Source organism: Sesamum indicum, linkage group LG9, assembly GCF_026168435.1.
Source record: "Sesamum indicum cultivar Baizhima isolate 11 linkage group LG9, ASM2616843v1, whole genome shotgun sequence".
In the NCBI taxonomy this organism is placed as follows: domain Eukaryota; kingdom Viridiplantae; phylum Streptophyta; class Magnoliopsida; order Lamiales; family Pedaliaceae; genus Sesamum; species Sesamum indicum.
This window is the reverse complement of record NC_142665.1, coordinates 19,681,205-19,698,160: the sequence shown is the minus strand read 5'-3', so window position 1 is coordinate 19,698,160 and position 16,956 is coordinate 19,681,205. Positions and strand designations below refer to the sequence as shown.

At 33.9% G+C, this 16,956-nt stretch overlaps 2 protein-coding genes across 3 annotated transcripts; one reads left to right on the top strand and one right to left on the bottom strand.

Moving 5' to 3' along the window:
* The first annotated feature begins 2,646 nt into the window (after positions 1-2,646).
* On the top strand, positions 2,647-10,513 carry UVR8 (Regulator of chromosome condensation (RCC1) family protein). Of its 2 annotated transcripts, none has more exons than XM_011101376.3 (12): positions 2,647-2,984; positions 4,413-4,599; positions 4,928-5,074; positions 6,495-6,576; positions 7,627-7,782; positions 8,051-8,224; positions 8,491-8,562; positions 8,831-8,902; positions 9,081-9,199; positions 9,858-9,943; positions 10,024-10,076; positions 10,166-10,513. In XM_011101376.3, exons 1-12 carry the CDS (start codon positions 2,867-2,869, stop codon positions 10,238-10,240), a joined length of 1,341 nt encoding a protein of 446 aa, XP_011099678.1. In that variant the 5' UTR covers positions 2,647-2,866; the 3' UTR covers positions 10,241-10,513. The 2 variants fall into 2 exon arrangements, with proteins under 2 accessions (XP_011099678.1, XP_011099677.1); XM_011101375.3 differs by having other exon boundaries at positions 10,021-10,076.
* Positions 10,514-11,104: 591 nt separating this feature from the next.
* On the bottom strand, positions 11,105-13,126 carry LOC105178037 (small ribosomal subunit protein eS21). Its single transcript, XM_011101377.3, has 4 exons — positions 12,972-13,126; positions 12,461-12,552; positions 12,071-12,203; positions 11,105-11,322 (listed from the first exon to the last, which is right to left on the bottom strand). The coding sequence occupies exons 2-4, from the start codon at positions 12,508-12,510 to the stop codon at positions 11,257-11,259; spliced, it is 249 nt and encodes an 82-aa protein (XP_011099679.1). The 5' UTR covers positions 12,511-12,552; positions 12,972-13,126; the 3' UTR covers positions 11,105-11,256.
* Between the last annotated feature and the right edge of the window lie 3,830 nt (positions 13,127-16,956).

Sequence of the window (16,956 nt, the reverse complement as noted above, 5' to 3'; positions counted from 1 at the left end):
AAATATGGGTTCAATATAGTTTCATTTAAATAAATTATGGGTTCTAATGGATCCTAAAATGTGTTTTTTATTTTTAATCCGTTGATTCAAACTCATTTTAAAACCAACCCATATTGAACCCAACCTGCCCATTTGCCACTCATAGTCAGCAACAATTTCATCACCCTTGAACACACACTACACATCGTAATTGTGTTGTAATCAACAGGAAGGATTGGTCCATTGGTGTAAGGTTTCGTTGCATTCACATGTGTATAATGTCAATTTATCTAGTAAAACTTTCATATTTAAATTTTATCGTGCTAAAATTTTCTCAGACCAGCGACAACTATGGACCTCAAGCAAGGGATATATTTAGAGTCTAGTGGTCTTGAAAGCACCTCTGGGGAGGAAAACTAGAGGGGGGGAAAAAGGGATATATAAGTACTATTTTTTTTATCGCACTTATTTTATTTATTTCTATTCAAAAATATGTGAAGTGAAAAAATAATTTTTATATGCATTTATTAGTAATTTCTTGATATGGTATATTTTTATAAAAATATAAGAGTAAATTACAACGATCACCCTTGAAATTTATCATCATTACAAATACACTTTCATTATTTAAAAAATTATAAATATTTTTATGAAATGAATAGCTCCCTAACAAAATAACTAATCAATTTTACCTTAATCCCAAATAACAAATAATAAAATTCAACAGTGCCAATGAGAATAATCATAAGGAAATTATTAAATTTATTTGGTACGCTTTTTCTCTACTTAAACTTCACTCTCTCTCTCTCTCTTAAAAAACTTATCCTAATTTAGCAAAATAAAAACTATAATTTACTAATTTATTTTGAAAGTGAGAATTTTTTAAAATTATGGGACTATTTTTTATAATCTCATTAAAGTATACAAAGCCTAACTTATATAGAAAAAAATGGCTATTTCTCTTATAATAATGCAAAGTTATCTTAATTCTTATTATTTTAACTCTTAAAATTTTAAATTATACTTTTTTTCAAAATAGTTTTAAAATTACACGTACTTTCTCTCCAAAAATTCCCATTAACACCTGACCGTTTTCAGTTAGAGTTTGGACGAACAATATTAACGTTAACAAAACAAATTACAGGAATTTTTAATTTTTATTCGTCATTTAATATTCTCATATATATGGAGATGACGACAATGTTTCTTATAATAGTTTGGGCGACAGATCGCCTATAAGATGGGGGGAACGACAACTCGCCCTAGATTTACAACCATGGTCAGCTGTTGCCCAATCAGGCGATGACAGCTAACCCTAAATTTGGGCAATCATCGTCGCACAGATGTTGGCGCGATGGTTGAAGCGACGGTTTTTGGCCGTCGTTGCCATATATATACATATTTAAGTATATATATACAAAACGATAAGGGGAGGAAAAAATATATATTATTTTTTATTTTTTAACAAATCTAAAATAATAAAAAATATTTTTTTTATTTCAAGTACATGTAATGTAATGATAAATATTATTTGTATCAAATAATAATTTTAAGAACTTGATATACTTTTTTGTATTTGATATTGAATTAATATACTTTATAATAAATATAATTTTGCAAAAAATATTTACATTAAATAATATTTTAAATTATTTAATACTACATAATTGATAGAGAAAAAAATATTTTAAATTTTTAAAAAATGAAGTAAAAATAAATTTTAAAAGATATAAAAAATATTAAAATTTTATTTTAAATACAAACAATAGTGATTTTAGTAAATAATATAACTTAATGCCATGTGGCTAATAATGCCACGTCACATTTTCTAAAAGAATTAAAGCCCTGTAATTGCCCTATCATGCATAATTAGCCAGTAAAATCACTTCTCCCAAATTAAAATGCCATGTCAGATTTATGTGGCATTTTCTAGCAAGACAAAATCCGACAACTGGTGTATTAAAATCAAGCAAATTAAAATATGACAAGATATTTTTCAAATTCTAAAAAGATAAAGGACTAAAATGAAAATAAACTATAATTAGAATACCAAAAATACCTTTAATCCTAATTTTGAAATTAAACTAAAAAAAAATCTTGAAAACCTTAAAACTCAAAGTTGGACTTTTTTTTTTCCCAAAAGTAAAATCTTGAGTATATATATTGGTGAAAGGACCAAACTACCCTCCTTTAAAGGCAAAATATCAACTTAGGATAAGGATCGTCGTCTTTCTTGCTCGTATATCGGATCATACTTGACTCGACCCAACTTCTGAGCTGTTGGATTCGCTGTCAACAATATATCACGAGCATATCACGTGGCCCAAATGAGTACATTTGGCTCTATATATAAATTCAACTTTTTTTATTTGTTAGTACGGCATTTATTACTTTCACACCAGTATTTAGTATTTTTTTCCAACATCAAATTAATTTAAGTATTGAAAAATTATTATTAGAGAGCATACGACCGTCATCTTCTAAACAGTTGATTGGACTAAGTTTGGAACGAACTGGATCTCCGACCTGACACGAATGGTATAAAATAATGATACAAGAAGAGTAGAAGAAACATAGTGCAGGGTAACAGAAACATATAGTCCACCACTTATTACAGTGAACATTGATGGAGAGACCATTCCCCCATCTCTGAGGCAGTAGGTAGGCAGCAAAGGCACATGCCTGATGCCCCTCCACCCCCCCATCCATCCCTATCATTATAAATACACGCACTCTACCCCCTGTTATCTCTTCCATTTCAGCGCACACAAACAACTACCTCGATTCTTCTAAATATCTTTTCTCTTTCATTTACTGCCTAATTTAATCTCTTCTCTCTCTCTCTCTCTCTCTCTCGTTTTTTCAACCCAAATATTTGAGAGAGAAGATGGCGGAGGAAGTGCAAATGCACAGTGGCAGTAGTAGTGGCAGCGACGCCGTTTCTGGACCGATTCGCAGAGTCCTCCTCATATCCGCCGGCGCTAGTCACTCCGTCGCTCTCCTCTGTAAGTACTCTCAATTCCCTACGCGCGTGAATGTTTCTATAGAGCATGTTGAATATGCGCGCATGATTCTCTAATGCCTTTGAATTTTTTGATTAGTTTTCTTCTTCTTTAACTTTGATTCATTTGATGTTAACTGTAGACAGTTGAATCGGATTTTACAGTGGTGTTTTTGCTGTAGTAACAGTTGGGGTGGGGGGGTGAAGTTAGTTGGGAGATGTGGTTTGTTTGCATGGACTGGGATGCTCCACGTTACTCTTTCGGTACTTTTGAATTTAATAAGGGGCAATGATGCGATTTCCCATCGATATTTTTGCACCCTATTGGTGTTTTGACAATTTTTCTAATAGACATGCAGATAAGTCAATGCGGCGTGTTGCTTGCCTGTAAAGTCGTTTTTTAATTGAGATAATTCAAGTTTTAAAACATTATAATAAATTCTGAATTTTTTTATTGTAAGAGAGTGGATTTACCTGCTATTTGAACTTGATGTTCTTCGCAAATCATTAATACCTCGACTCGGAGCATTTTTATAGTAGATGAGCTTTCCGTAAAAGAGGGAAAGATTTTCTATTGCATTTTGGTGATGTCTAACATGTGATAAATATGCATCCCACTTTTAAATTATAATTTATGTTATTATATGTTCTAATTTTTGAAATGGACACCCAAAAATTGCATATTCTTTGGTGGATTGGATTTGATGTTCCAAATTTTGTTGCATTTCTATTCCATTTAATGTATATACGCATTTACAGAAACATCACGTCATCTTTAAGGAAAAAGTTTGTTGCAGTTAATGGAACAGAAAATGCAATAAAATTTAAAATAAAAATCTTGTCCAACTGGTGTTACCAAATTGTGATAAAAGATCCTTAACTATAAGACATGTTCCAGAGTTCACAAGACATGGTATAGTATTTGATACAAATTTTTTGAACTGGGAATTAATCACCTTTAAGATAATATGGGAAATCGTAAGTTACTTATAGGAAGTTAACAATTCCCTAGTAGGACAATAAGTTGCATCATTATCGTTAATAAGCTTCCTGAGCTCATATTGTCGAATGTTTCCACAATTAAGAGTTTATTTCTAAAATAAATCTAAATTTCAGAACAATTATGTCCTCTTCCATATATGACCTATTAAGATGCCCAGAATAAACTCAGCCAAACACCCTTAAAGTCTAAATGTCAAAAGTATGTTGTAGGTTGAGAGTTCGGAACCCGGTTTTTCCTATAGCTAATATTGAGCTTTTGCCACTTTATGAGCTTTTTATGCTTCAGAGAATAGAATTAACAGGTGGGGTTTGAAAGGAAGAGTGCATGGATTTCATACATTGTTCATATAACTCCTTGAGAGGGTTATTTTCACTTGCAAAATATTTGCACACAATGAGGATGACGTTATATGTGGATCATGTAATGCAGCTGGTAGTGTTGTTTGCTCTTGGGGAAGGGGAGAAGATGGACAGTTGGGCCATGGAGATGCCGAAGATCGATTTTCTCCTACTCAGTTGAGTGCACTGGATGGTCACGAAATAGTATCTGTTACTAGTGGGGCTGACCATACAACTGCATATTCCGAATCGCAATTGCAAGTATACAGCTGGGGATGGTACGTTTCGTTTGGCAGAGCTCTGTTATACTATTGATGCCGAGATACTAGAACTTTATCAGTCGACATCCCTTGGCAAGAAATGTCTTTTACGTTGTTAATTGTCTCTTGAAGCATTATTTTGTTTTCTTGGTGGCTTCTCCATTCATTACTAGCCATTTTATTCTCGTAACCTCAAAAATTTACCGCATCTAGTGTTGCTTCTGGAATCCGTTTATTGTTGACCTGCTATCTTCTTTCACGGTCTGGTTTTCTACTATCCTTTTCTTTCTGATGGACTCATATTCAGATTATCTTACTATTTGTTCATTAAACAAACATTTTCCAGGGGTGATTTTGGGAGGTTAGGTCATGGAAACTCTAGTGACTTGTTTACTCCGCAACCAATAAAAGCCTTACAAGGCCTGCGCATTAAGCAAATTGCTTGTGGGGACAGCCATTGTTTAGCAGTGACTATGGAAGGCGAGGTTCAAAGGTTGGTTGCCTGAGCCCTTGACTGTTTTCTTATCAAATGATATGCTTCATTGTCTCAGAGAACATTTTTAATCCTGTGGTCTTTTAGTTTCTTTGAACTAATCAAGATGCATGCTTTAAGATATTTCTCTATGATGAGTAGTCAAACCTCAAAAAGTTAGTGGCCAAAACTTAAAATAATGAAGTGTAGGAAGACAAAATGTTGTGATTCGGTGATCTACACTTTAATGAAGAATCTGACAAAGGTTTTTTTTTAGAGATTGAATATTTAGGCTAAAATTGCTGGGACTAAATTCATGTAATGGAAGGAAAGGAAGTAGATTTCCTCCCAATAAGAACTGAACTAACAAGCTTCATCCAGCCAGTTTTACAGGAGTTTCTGAAGTTGTGTACTCTATCTCACACTAAATGCAGCTCTAGGGGCAGGAAAGTTTTTAAGGGAAGACATTCTTTGAGCCCTAATGTCTACATCACAGATATATATTTGCATGCATTGCACATTTATGTATGTAGACAAATTTGTTTGTGCTAAATTTCTGCCTAGGAAACAGTGCCCAAAAAATTTGGTGGATGATGCAGAAGAAAGAACCTTGTTTGCTCAAGACCTCCCACCAGAAATTAAGCTTCTCCACATGATTGGCGAGCTTGAAACTGCTCTCTCAGTTCAACTTTGACATTAGCAAGTCCACTGTTAAATCTTCTCTCCTACATCTCTAAGTTATTTCTTTGTAATTTTTATTGGAACATTGCACAGTGAATGTGTAATAATCAAGGCAATCCAATTTCTAAACTAACTTGAGTCGGTGGTTCAACTTATATTGTGTCTGCACATTATGAGTTTGGAATAGCCAACGTATTCCAAAATTGGAATTTAGATGGGTTGCTTCTAGTCATCCCTGAAAACAAAAGCTTGAGGTCCTTTGCTAAAGCTGTGTTATTCCTCCAGACGAACACACAGTTAAATTGTTGGTTGAAGTTAAAACGTCCAAATGTTTGACAAGAAGCTATTTGCTACTTACAATAGTACATTTCTCCTAAACTCTTTTACTCACAATAATATGCACTTGTCCCAACTTTTTTCACGACCAGTTTACTAATACTGACTGGTTTTTAAAGCAATTCATTCATGGTGTGGAAGTCGATCATTTCTTGAAGTTCGCCAATAACACAAAGCAACCACGAGATAACTTTATTCTCAGCTGCATCATCTGTTTACTTCTAGCTTTTGACATGCATGCTTATTCCTAGGTAATATTATTCCAAGCAAGAAATACTTGGATGGTCTCTATCCAGAATAATTTTGTTCAATTATGGATTATGATCGTACTTTCACAATTCTTTTGGTTGTGTACTCTAAGTTCCACGTCCTGGAAGACCTTTTATGGTATCTTTTATCTGATTTTACTTCTATTTAACTGAAGTTGGGGAAGGAATCAAAATGGTCAACTAGGACTTGGGAACACAGAGGATTCTCTTGTACCCCGGAAGATTGAAGCTTTCCAGGTATTGACTGTTAATTTGGTTCTCGAGAATTTCACGTCACTCTTTTCTTTCTTTCTTTTTTTTCTCCAATTAGCACATGAAGATGCTATATTGCCATTCACGTACATTTTCCCCCTGTTCACTTTGCAATTTTCGTCATTGTTGGCATTATTGAAAGACAAATTTCCGTTCTGTGCAAGATTGTGTAAGCATAACAAGGATAGCTTTCTTCCCTCCCAAAACAATGATGACAACAATAATGTTAATAATCATTTCATGATGGCAAACGGATTGCGCTATGCAATCGTTCGAACTCTGGAATAAGGAACATTTATTATGGAAATTCATCTTTGGCAACCTTTATAAGTTTGTTTCCTCTTCGTTTCCAGGTAGTGAAAAAGGTTCATGTTGATGAGAGTATATAATTCTCTGGTCATTTATAATTTACTCTCATGTTTCTAACAAGAACTGAGTCAACCATGCTACTGATGAATATCATAAGCTCCATCTCTCATGAGCAAATGTTATTGACACAAAGTTGGAAGAGGAATCATCATGAGAAATTCGAAACACAAAAAGTTTACAAAAGTATAACATGTGATTTTGGTTGATGAATGATGTTACAAATGTATGTACCCATTTCTTTTGGCAGCTTATAATTAGTCTGAGTTCGAACTTGCAAGAGCATTGAGAATTAAGAGACCTTTTGCCTTGGTCAATATTTGTGTCACTATTAGCAACACTTTCCCCCACCAAAGACTCCATTTTTCTTTGAAGAAAAAGAAAATTAGCAAAAACTATTGACAGAGGAGAATATGTTCCAGAGTTTTGAGCAATACTGTTTGTGGTAATTTTGTACACTGGCAATCAACCATTTGATTATTTACTATTCCAGTTTTTCCTTCTGTAAGCCCACAACAGTCATGTTTAGCTTATAAGACAGCTCATCGATAATTTACCTCTTAAATTTGATAGAAATATTTGCAGATTAACTCAAAGGTGATGAACTTAGAGTTGCAAGCGTTTTGGTAGACTTATTTAGAGGCAAATAATCTTGTGTACTTTTTGTAGGGAATATCAGTGAAAATGGTTGCTGCTGGTGCTGAGCATACGGCAGCTGTAACAGAAGATGGTGAGCTTTATGGTTGGGGCTGGGGTAGATACGGTAATTTGGGTTTAGGCGACAGAGATGACCGCTTAGTCCCAGGGAAAGTTTCAACCATTCAGGTATGTAAGCATCATATTCCAATATTTTCGATCTTTTAACATGCTACCTAGGTAATACTGGCTGGCTGAAAGAGGTTATCCAGATGCAATACGTTACTCTCCATGCACTACTCATAGTAATAAAATTCCATAACTTGAGCTTATATCTAAAGAATGTAAAGTGTGAACTCTAAGCTGGAGTTCATAATATCTCGCAGTCTAATAGGTGCATAATTTTGAACCTTCTTTTTCTGTTTCGCCCATAAACTCATGATTATCGCTCTTGCAGGGAGAAAAGATGGTCCTGGTTGCATGTGGATGGCGACATACAATATCCGTCTCCTCTTCTGGTAGTATTTATACTTATGGGTGGAGCAAATATGGCCAACTTGGACATGGGGATTTTGAGGACCACCTAATTCCTCAGAAGCTTGAAGCTTTGCGTGAACATCGTATATCTCAAGTAAATATCCTTTCTTCACACCAACTTAAGGTGTAGTTTTTTTGCGACAGAAAGGAAGAGAAGCAAAAAACTCATCCACCTAGAATCCTTTCATTTCATGGCAATAATTGAAAAAACCTTTTTTGTAGGTCTCTTCAAACTGAATTATCCTGTTACCTTATATTCTATGAAACTCTAGATCTTCTGAATATGTGAATACAACAGGATATACTGGTTTTGTATAATTCTTGTTTATGGAGTTCTTTTAATGCTCCTTCTCTTGCCAGATTTCTGGTGGTTGGAGACATACAATGGCAGTGACAGCTGATGGAAAACTTTATGGCTGGGGCTGGAATAAGGTCTAAAATATAGTTGCTTTCTGATGTAGCCAAAATACAATCATATCATGATTCTCGGAGAGTTTTTTATATTGTGCAATGACATTTTGCTTATATTCTCTTATCTTTTTAATTTTCATGTATGCTTAATGTGGCATCACCATTCTCTGGGTATAGATTATTTATATGAAAAGTCTCTTAACTGAAATATATATGTGTGTGTGTACATAGTTTTAGATATGCCTTGGTCAACAGAACTGATTTAAACATCAACTTTCTCTACGTGAAGTTCGGACAAGTTGGTGTTGGCAACAATGTTGATCATTGCTCACCTGTGCAAGTCAAATTTCCACTTGACCAGGTATGTTCTTGTTCTCAATTACTTCATACTGGTAGACTCATTTTCATTGGCAACACTATCATTTCTGTAGTTCTTTTGCACCCTTTTTGAAAATTGTTCGGGAATAAATGGTTCAGCCGTTCAATTCTTAATTTATTCTCTTTTAATTCCGTATTCTACTTGGGTTTGTCTGTTGCAGAAAGTAGTGAATATATCGTGTGGTTGGAGGCATACGCTTGCTGTCACCGAAAGGCAAAATGTCTTTTCATGGGGAAGAGGTACAAATGGTCAACTCGGCCATGGTGACTCTGTTGACCGGTAAGAATTCGCTGGCTGACCACTCCTTTCTCGTACTCAACATATTACAGATGATGCAAAGTGTCCTAGGTTTCATGCTTTGGACATTTATTCCACTAGCAAAAACTTGCCTCATCTGTGATAATTAGTGCAGTTAAAATCAGATTCCATTATCTAGTGATTTGAAAATTATGTTCTAAGTGAAGAATTTAAGACCTCACTTCCTCTGAGCGTGAACTAGATGACGAATAAAGACATGAAGGAATTCTAAATATCTGGAAATACTACTCAAAATTTCTTGAATTAAGATGATAAATGGCAGAAGTTGCTTTCATCCACTTCTTGCTGTTAGGCACCGTGAAAAGGAATCATTAAACCTATTCACCGCAATTTTAGCATTCCATGAACAAATAATGCAACAGGCTTTCTATCAAGTATATGTATCTTGCCACCAGAATGTAATACATGTAAAAGATGTATCAGTAATCTTAAAGTTGTGGTAGTGGGACAATATATATGCAAAAGCTCTTACATTTTTTCTGCTATTTCTCATACTGTGAACTTCATTGGCTTCCTGTCAGAAATCACATCTAAGCTGTTCAGAACTTTTCTGTGAACTCTACTGATAAACAACATGCTTTCTCTGTTATATGATCGATTTTTACTTATCTTGTCATAGAAACATTCCGAAGATTATAGAGGCATTAAGTATGGATGGATCAAGCGGGCAGCACATAGAGGCATCCAAAGTCGACGTATCATCAGGTTTCTGTTATCACGGTCAAAATTGTTTCAGTTTATCATTGTAACATGTTCCAGCAATAACTGACGTTTTTTACCAGCAGAAAAAGCTTGGGTTTCCCCCACTGAGAGATATGCAGTTGTCCCGAATGAGAATGTGAGTTACCTTTTTATATTTTCATTAAAGTCGATCAACATGAAAATTCGTGCTTCATTAAAGCTAATAGTATCTATATCCATGGGCAGTCGGCCGAGCCGTTTGGCCACAATGGGAATGACGTTAACGTCCCTGAGACCGATGTAAAGAGAATAAAGATATAAGGTACAATGTCTCTTGAAGAAAACTATCACTGATTGTGCATCCTGGCGCGGTTGAAGGATACAATGTGTTCATGCTGATCATCAGTCGTACATAAGTTGAACTGTCTGGAGGTAGATTCTATCCTGAACGTGTACCGATTAGTTGAGGTAAAGAACTTGTCAAGTTGGAGTGAGATCTTTCTAGGCGCTGGAGGGGAAACAAACATCATGTTATGAACAGTTCTATGTATTCATCCTGTTTAATGTCAGATTCTATCTTGCTCATGCTGCGCAGATTCTTCCCAAATTTTATAAGAACTTTTTGAGCAGTACCTTTTTCAATCATAAAAATACAAAAAGAAATTTGTCTAATTTCTATCAATTTAACACGAAAAACCCTTACAACTTCCATTTTACTTCGACATGTGGCTCTTTTCCAAGTTATTTTACATATTGAATTTGTATTTTTTTAATAATTTATATATATTTGGTGGTCCGATTTTGTAACAATATTTTTAATTCTAAACTGCTAACATACCATTAAGTGCAATGCAACTTGGTTCAATTTCAATTTGTTACACACATCATAACAGATAATGTGGTTCGATTTGTAGTCTTGAACAGTAGAAATAGTAGGGATGAGGAAGGTCGGCCTTCAGGAAACTTAAGCCCCATGGATCTCTAACAAGTATACTGTGTACATGTTAATGGCCATGCTCATGCTTAAGCCCTAACACCATAACAATAGAAAATAGTAAATTTCTAGCACGTCCAGTTACACTTGTGTTTGTGTGTTTGAATGTGTGAGCTTATGTATGTGCATTCTGATAACATGAGAACATACTTCAAAAAGGGTAATCAATTGTGCCAAGAATGATCCAAGAGTTTCAGGAAGCTTCAAAAAGATTATAAATGACAGTAGATTGTCTCCACATCGATGCTTTCAATAAACAAAATTTCTAAACATGATTAATCCAGGAATTAGTATTTTGAACTCTGGAACAGATCAAAATTCCAAACAAAGACAACAAAACATCCTACTGTTGCCGGACTTCCACTTTCTTCTTCTGCCAGAGGCGATCCAAGGCACTATCAGCATCACCCTGGATAGATAGAAAGAGAAGTTGATTTCAAAAAAGAACCTATTACTTCACATAGAAATAATGATGCAAAAAGGACAAATATCACCATTGCTAAGATACGGCAACAGTAAAGAAGCACAGGGAGTGGTCCAGATTATCTAGATTCATTTTAAACATAAAAATAACTTTATCACTCAAATTGTTGAAAAAGGAAAAATTAAGGTGTACGTTTGTGTAATCTCTCGGTAATAAGAGCTAGTAACCCAATATGTACATGGAAACCATTTAGAAAAGGCAGATCAGCCCCAGATCAACAGCAAAGACTATGCTTCAGCCTGGAAACCTCAGAGGCCTTGGACAGCCAGTTCTATCAGCTGCAAATATATATTAAGGAGCACTACTGAGACTTACTACTCCTCCCAGCTTCCATGATTTTTTTACACTAATCATATAACCATAAAAACCTCCTAACCTCTGCTTTTATTGGATATCTAATTATTTCACCCCACCAAGCTAATAAGGATAGAAGAGGAATTACAATTTTCAATGAAAAACACAATTCTCCTTCACAAGATCAAAACAAGAAGAATGAACAGCATATATATATATATCGAGGTTTTATACTTTTCATAAGCCATTAAAAGTCTCATTCTATTCAAATAATTATCAATCAAGGATCAAGCATAAACAAACTGAAAATGCTAAAAACTGACATTTTACACAACATACGAACAAAACCATCCACAACTGCCAATAAATAATAAAGTACCTGAGCACGAATGAAGCCACAAAGAGCAAAAGTAGAGAATGCACCAGTGTAAATGCCCCTCTCATCCACATGGCCGATATTGATCTGCACCGATGCATGGTCCTTGGAAGTAATCAATCTATTAGTAGCAGAGCTGCATTTACAATTTCCAAATATTAGTCAAGTATCAAACAACACCGATGCTTCACACTCAAAGATTGCTTCAGGACATCCAAAATAAGAGCCTGGAAGTCATAGGTATTGCAGTGCCTGCAGCAGGTTTGGAATTGCAATTTATCTCCACAACACAATTTAACACGGCCCTCATACATAGTACAACATCTATAATTGCCAGAAGAAACCAGATCTCAACAAATATACTACTTAAAGACATGTATAATGGGTATTTACCACTTTCGGGGAATGTACAGATCCATGTTTTGTCCCTCTTCGTTCTGCATCTTGGCAGGTGTATTCAACAACTAAGTGAATAACAGAAACACCTAAATTTCAGCAAAAATACTCATTAGTGGCAAGAAAGCAAAGGAGCTAAAGAAACAAATACAAATAAAAACTGAGCTTCCGACGTACAACAAATTCTGCTAATAAGGTGAATTTAATGTAAAGCCAAGTTAACATAAACAATAGATTCAAGGTCGAGAGTCCTAAACGCTTTACTATTCATTTGTTCTATTGCTATTTTATCACCTAATCAAACCTAAAAAACCGATGCGTTTCTCCACTTCTCCAGATCTTCGCCTTCTCGAACATTATCGCAACAGTCAAAATACTTCAAGAAAGATAAAATCTTCAAAATAACCTTGAACAATCACATTTTCACAGAACTAGCAAAATCAACACTAAACTAACAAGAAAATTTAAAAAAAAAAGAAAAAAGGTAAAACAGGTAGAATTCAATTACCGGATTACAATTTCAGCTGGCAAAGATGGACAGCCACCAGACACTAAAAGAAGAGTAGGAAACCCTAATTGGCGCGCCCTCTTATTTATAAGTACGTTAAACACAAACTGAAAGAGAGCAACCAAAAAACCCTAAATCCTGCTCCCTCAAATTTATAAGGACATCAAGTTGCTACGGGCCCATATTGCATAGGGGCCCAAAACCAGTCAGCACTAATTGGGCTCTATATGTTCGGTCCAGCCCATTATAGAAACTAATATTAACTTCTTTTCTTTTATCATATTTTATTGGACGATATTCCCTAAAATTAGACCTAATTACATAAACCACCCTCATCTTTTATAGAATTACAGGTGACTCTTGGAAAGGGTGTTAGTGCAATGTACTTAGGGATGTTTGGTAAAGTTTCGTCATTGAATAGGATGTGTACTTATAATTATAATTATAATTACAATTACAACCTCAATGAATGTGCACTTTTACAAAGGGAGGCATGGAGTATTTGTGTAATTGGACTAATTTCAAAAGACGTCAATTTATTCTATTTTTTTTTATTATTGAATTGTGTTATAAAAATAACAAAGCTCTCTATAGCAAGTTCACATAAAACACCATTTTGTATCTCTTTAAGCCTTGCTAGAAACTCAAAAGAGTGGTACTAGAACAACGCTTCTACGAAGTAAGTGATCTAGGTTTATTACGAAAGTCTTGAATCAGTTTGAAACTCATAAGAAAAAGATGAATGAGATACAAGAGAGTGAGGGAGAGGAAACAGGTGCACACACCTTGCAAATATGCTCAAACGACCGAGCGCTCCCTCTATAACTTGCTTCAAGTCAAGAGTACGTGAGCTCCACTCATGAGGATGCAAGCCCTTAAGCAATGGCATTTAGTGCATGGTAGATCTTTGTGGTCTCTTAAGTCTTGACCATAATTTGAATTAAACACATTTTGAGTCTGGATTCGTAATTAATTGATCAAATTAATTTCAAGAACATATCGAATCTTTATTTAATTCTTGAACTTAAAATCAACTAATCCCAAAATTCAAATATTTAATTAATTCAATTAATTAATACTTTGGCTTTCATATCACATAGGACCTCAATTGAATAATTCAATTAGTTAAATAATTAATTTAAAGTCCTTTAAATTAATCATCTATATATTCAAGAATTAATTCAATGATTGATTTACATCCAAAATTATTTCTCCAATTAATTTCGCACAATATTGTTAGTGTTTTGTACGTGATCTTTATAGGTTTCTCTTCAACTATACTTGAATTTGTATCACATATGAAATTTAATCTGGCAACTAACTTATTGTAGACTAATTGAATTATACTCAATTAATCACTTTTGATCAACTCATTAATCGAATAGTACCCCTATCATGGGTGGCCACAATCCTTCCATTAAGTTATTTCCTGATCAAAGTCTGGGACGTAAATTTTAAATTGGTTTTCATACTTCACTTTGATAATTATGTACCCACTATTGACAATGCGTTTCATTAATCAATATGAAAAACTATTTTCTATTTGATCAATGGTTGTGACCACAGACTTTTAGAGATTAACATAGTCTAGAAGATATGAGAGATTGCCATCATCTCATTATGGACGGCAGATTCCTTCTTGAACACACCACCTCTATGTATATTTTGAATGCACAGGTGCAGGTTTTTGGCAATCATGCAATACCACAGTCACATCAGTTAGGACCAAGATACAACCGTACCATACACAAAGCTATTGTGGCTCCTCATATCAGAGGATTAATTCCCATACTATCTCACCTAAAGAATTCTAGTTATACCAATCATATCACGTGGGCTTTCATATGACAATTTTTGTAACGTCCGTAGAATTTTTCATGTAATTGGGAGACTAATTAGTAATTATTAGAAATTTAAATTTAATTAGTAAATAAATTATAGATTAAATTTGGGATGATAAAACTTGAACGGATTAAATTGGAGTTCGTTATAATATTTTAAAGCAAATTATATTAATTAAAAAAATTAGAAAGAACGTAATGGGTATTATGAGAAAAGTTTAATTAAATAATAAAATAATAATAATAATATTATATAATATATATATATATATATATATGTAAAATGATGAGAAAGGAGAGAGTGGATGAGAGGGGCGGCCACCGCCCACCCACTTCTCTCTCCTCTCTTTCTCAATTATAATGCACACACATGCACAATCACATTCACACACACATTACAATATACATGTACACGCACAATTCCGGCGATATCTGAGGTATGAAATTTTGATTTTAATTTATATTAATTTATATAATTATATTGTTTAATTAGTTTATTTATTAAATATTGATTATATTGAGCGATGTACTATTTAATCGGAGTATTTTATATTTTTGGCTATTTAAATTAATGTTGAATTAAATATCACATTTTGCTATAAAAATGATATAATTGGATAATTAAAATATTAGATTTGTTAGATTTAATTATTACTATAGCTAATTTACACAATTCCATCGGAATGATTAACCACATAGGTAATTCTATGTACTATTATTTAATTAAATTGTATAGCAACGATAAATTGGTAGAAAATTCATAGAAATGTCTCAAAAATTTATATTTAAAGAATATTATGTTATTAAGAAGGAAAGATGAGGTTTTAATGATAATCTCATTTACGAATGTTATTAAAAACGACAGTTATAAATATCTATGGGGTTTGATTAAATGAATTCTTATGATTTAGTTGATAAATCAATTATATGATTGAGAAGTTTAGAAAGTATAGTTATCTAAAATAAAATGAAACAGGGGTTTGGACTTTAATATAAGTGGAATACTAAAAGATTGGTATGAAATGTACGAACATTATATAATATTTTATTTAGAGTTATAATATTCTAAATATATTGATTATACGTATAATATTTTATTATAGGACGTGACGACAAAGTAGAGGGTTAAGCAGTCCCTCGTGCAATCGAAACATTTTGGGATTTAAGGTAAGTATAGCTAATTGGTTATATATATATATATATATATATATATGTAGTATTGTATATGTTATACATATTGGTTTCTTGGATGCGATCGTGAACGTGACTTTATAATATTAAACGTGGCTTCCGTATATTGATTAGTTGTGGTTTATTTTTTAGATTACCCTAATATTGGTGGAATTGTTATTATGTGTCATATGTGTTTGTAATGGTTGGACGTGAGAGTGGTATGATTACGTGATCGTGTAATTGATTGTTGTATGAAATCAAATTGGAAGTTATTATTGAGGAAGTAATTGTTGTAAAGAATAGAATGATGATTGTGAATTGAAATAAAAGATGATGTTTATCTAGTGGAAGCACAGTCAATGGTTTATGAAAATGTGTTGACAATGAGATATGAAAAATATATGATTTAAGCTAGGTACCATGGCGCGTAGGGTACAGGGGTATTCCGAGGTAGCAGGGAATATCCTGTGTTGTTAGCTACACACTGGGGTGGTGTGGGGGTATCATGTTTGTTGTGATGTCCTGTGCTATATTGCTACACAGCTGGAGTAAAAGAGTGTGGGGATATCACACAATGGCGCTTGCCACGTACTTTTCAGGAGATAGGTCACACTGATTAGCCACCTTGGACTTTGAGCGGTGCCGTCGTCTTTATTAGGTGGGTCAGCCGTGACATCTTAAGCCAGAGTTTTTTATTGTTGGGTTGTTAAATATTTTGGTCTTTTATCGGGATTTGTGTTTTAAGTTGTGGTATGATTTTCCTTGAAGTTATGTACATGAGGACATCTAGTGGGGGTAAATATAAACTTTTGGTGATATCTAGTACCTTTTGTGATATATATATTATGCTGATAATTTAGAATTTATTTTATGGGTTGAAAGAGAATTACTTATAAAGTGAGTTTTAATTTAAAAGTAAGGGTGAAATAGTGATAATTAGATGTAGCGAGTAGGGGGTGCTACATTTTTGC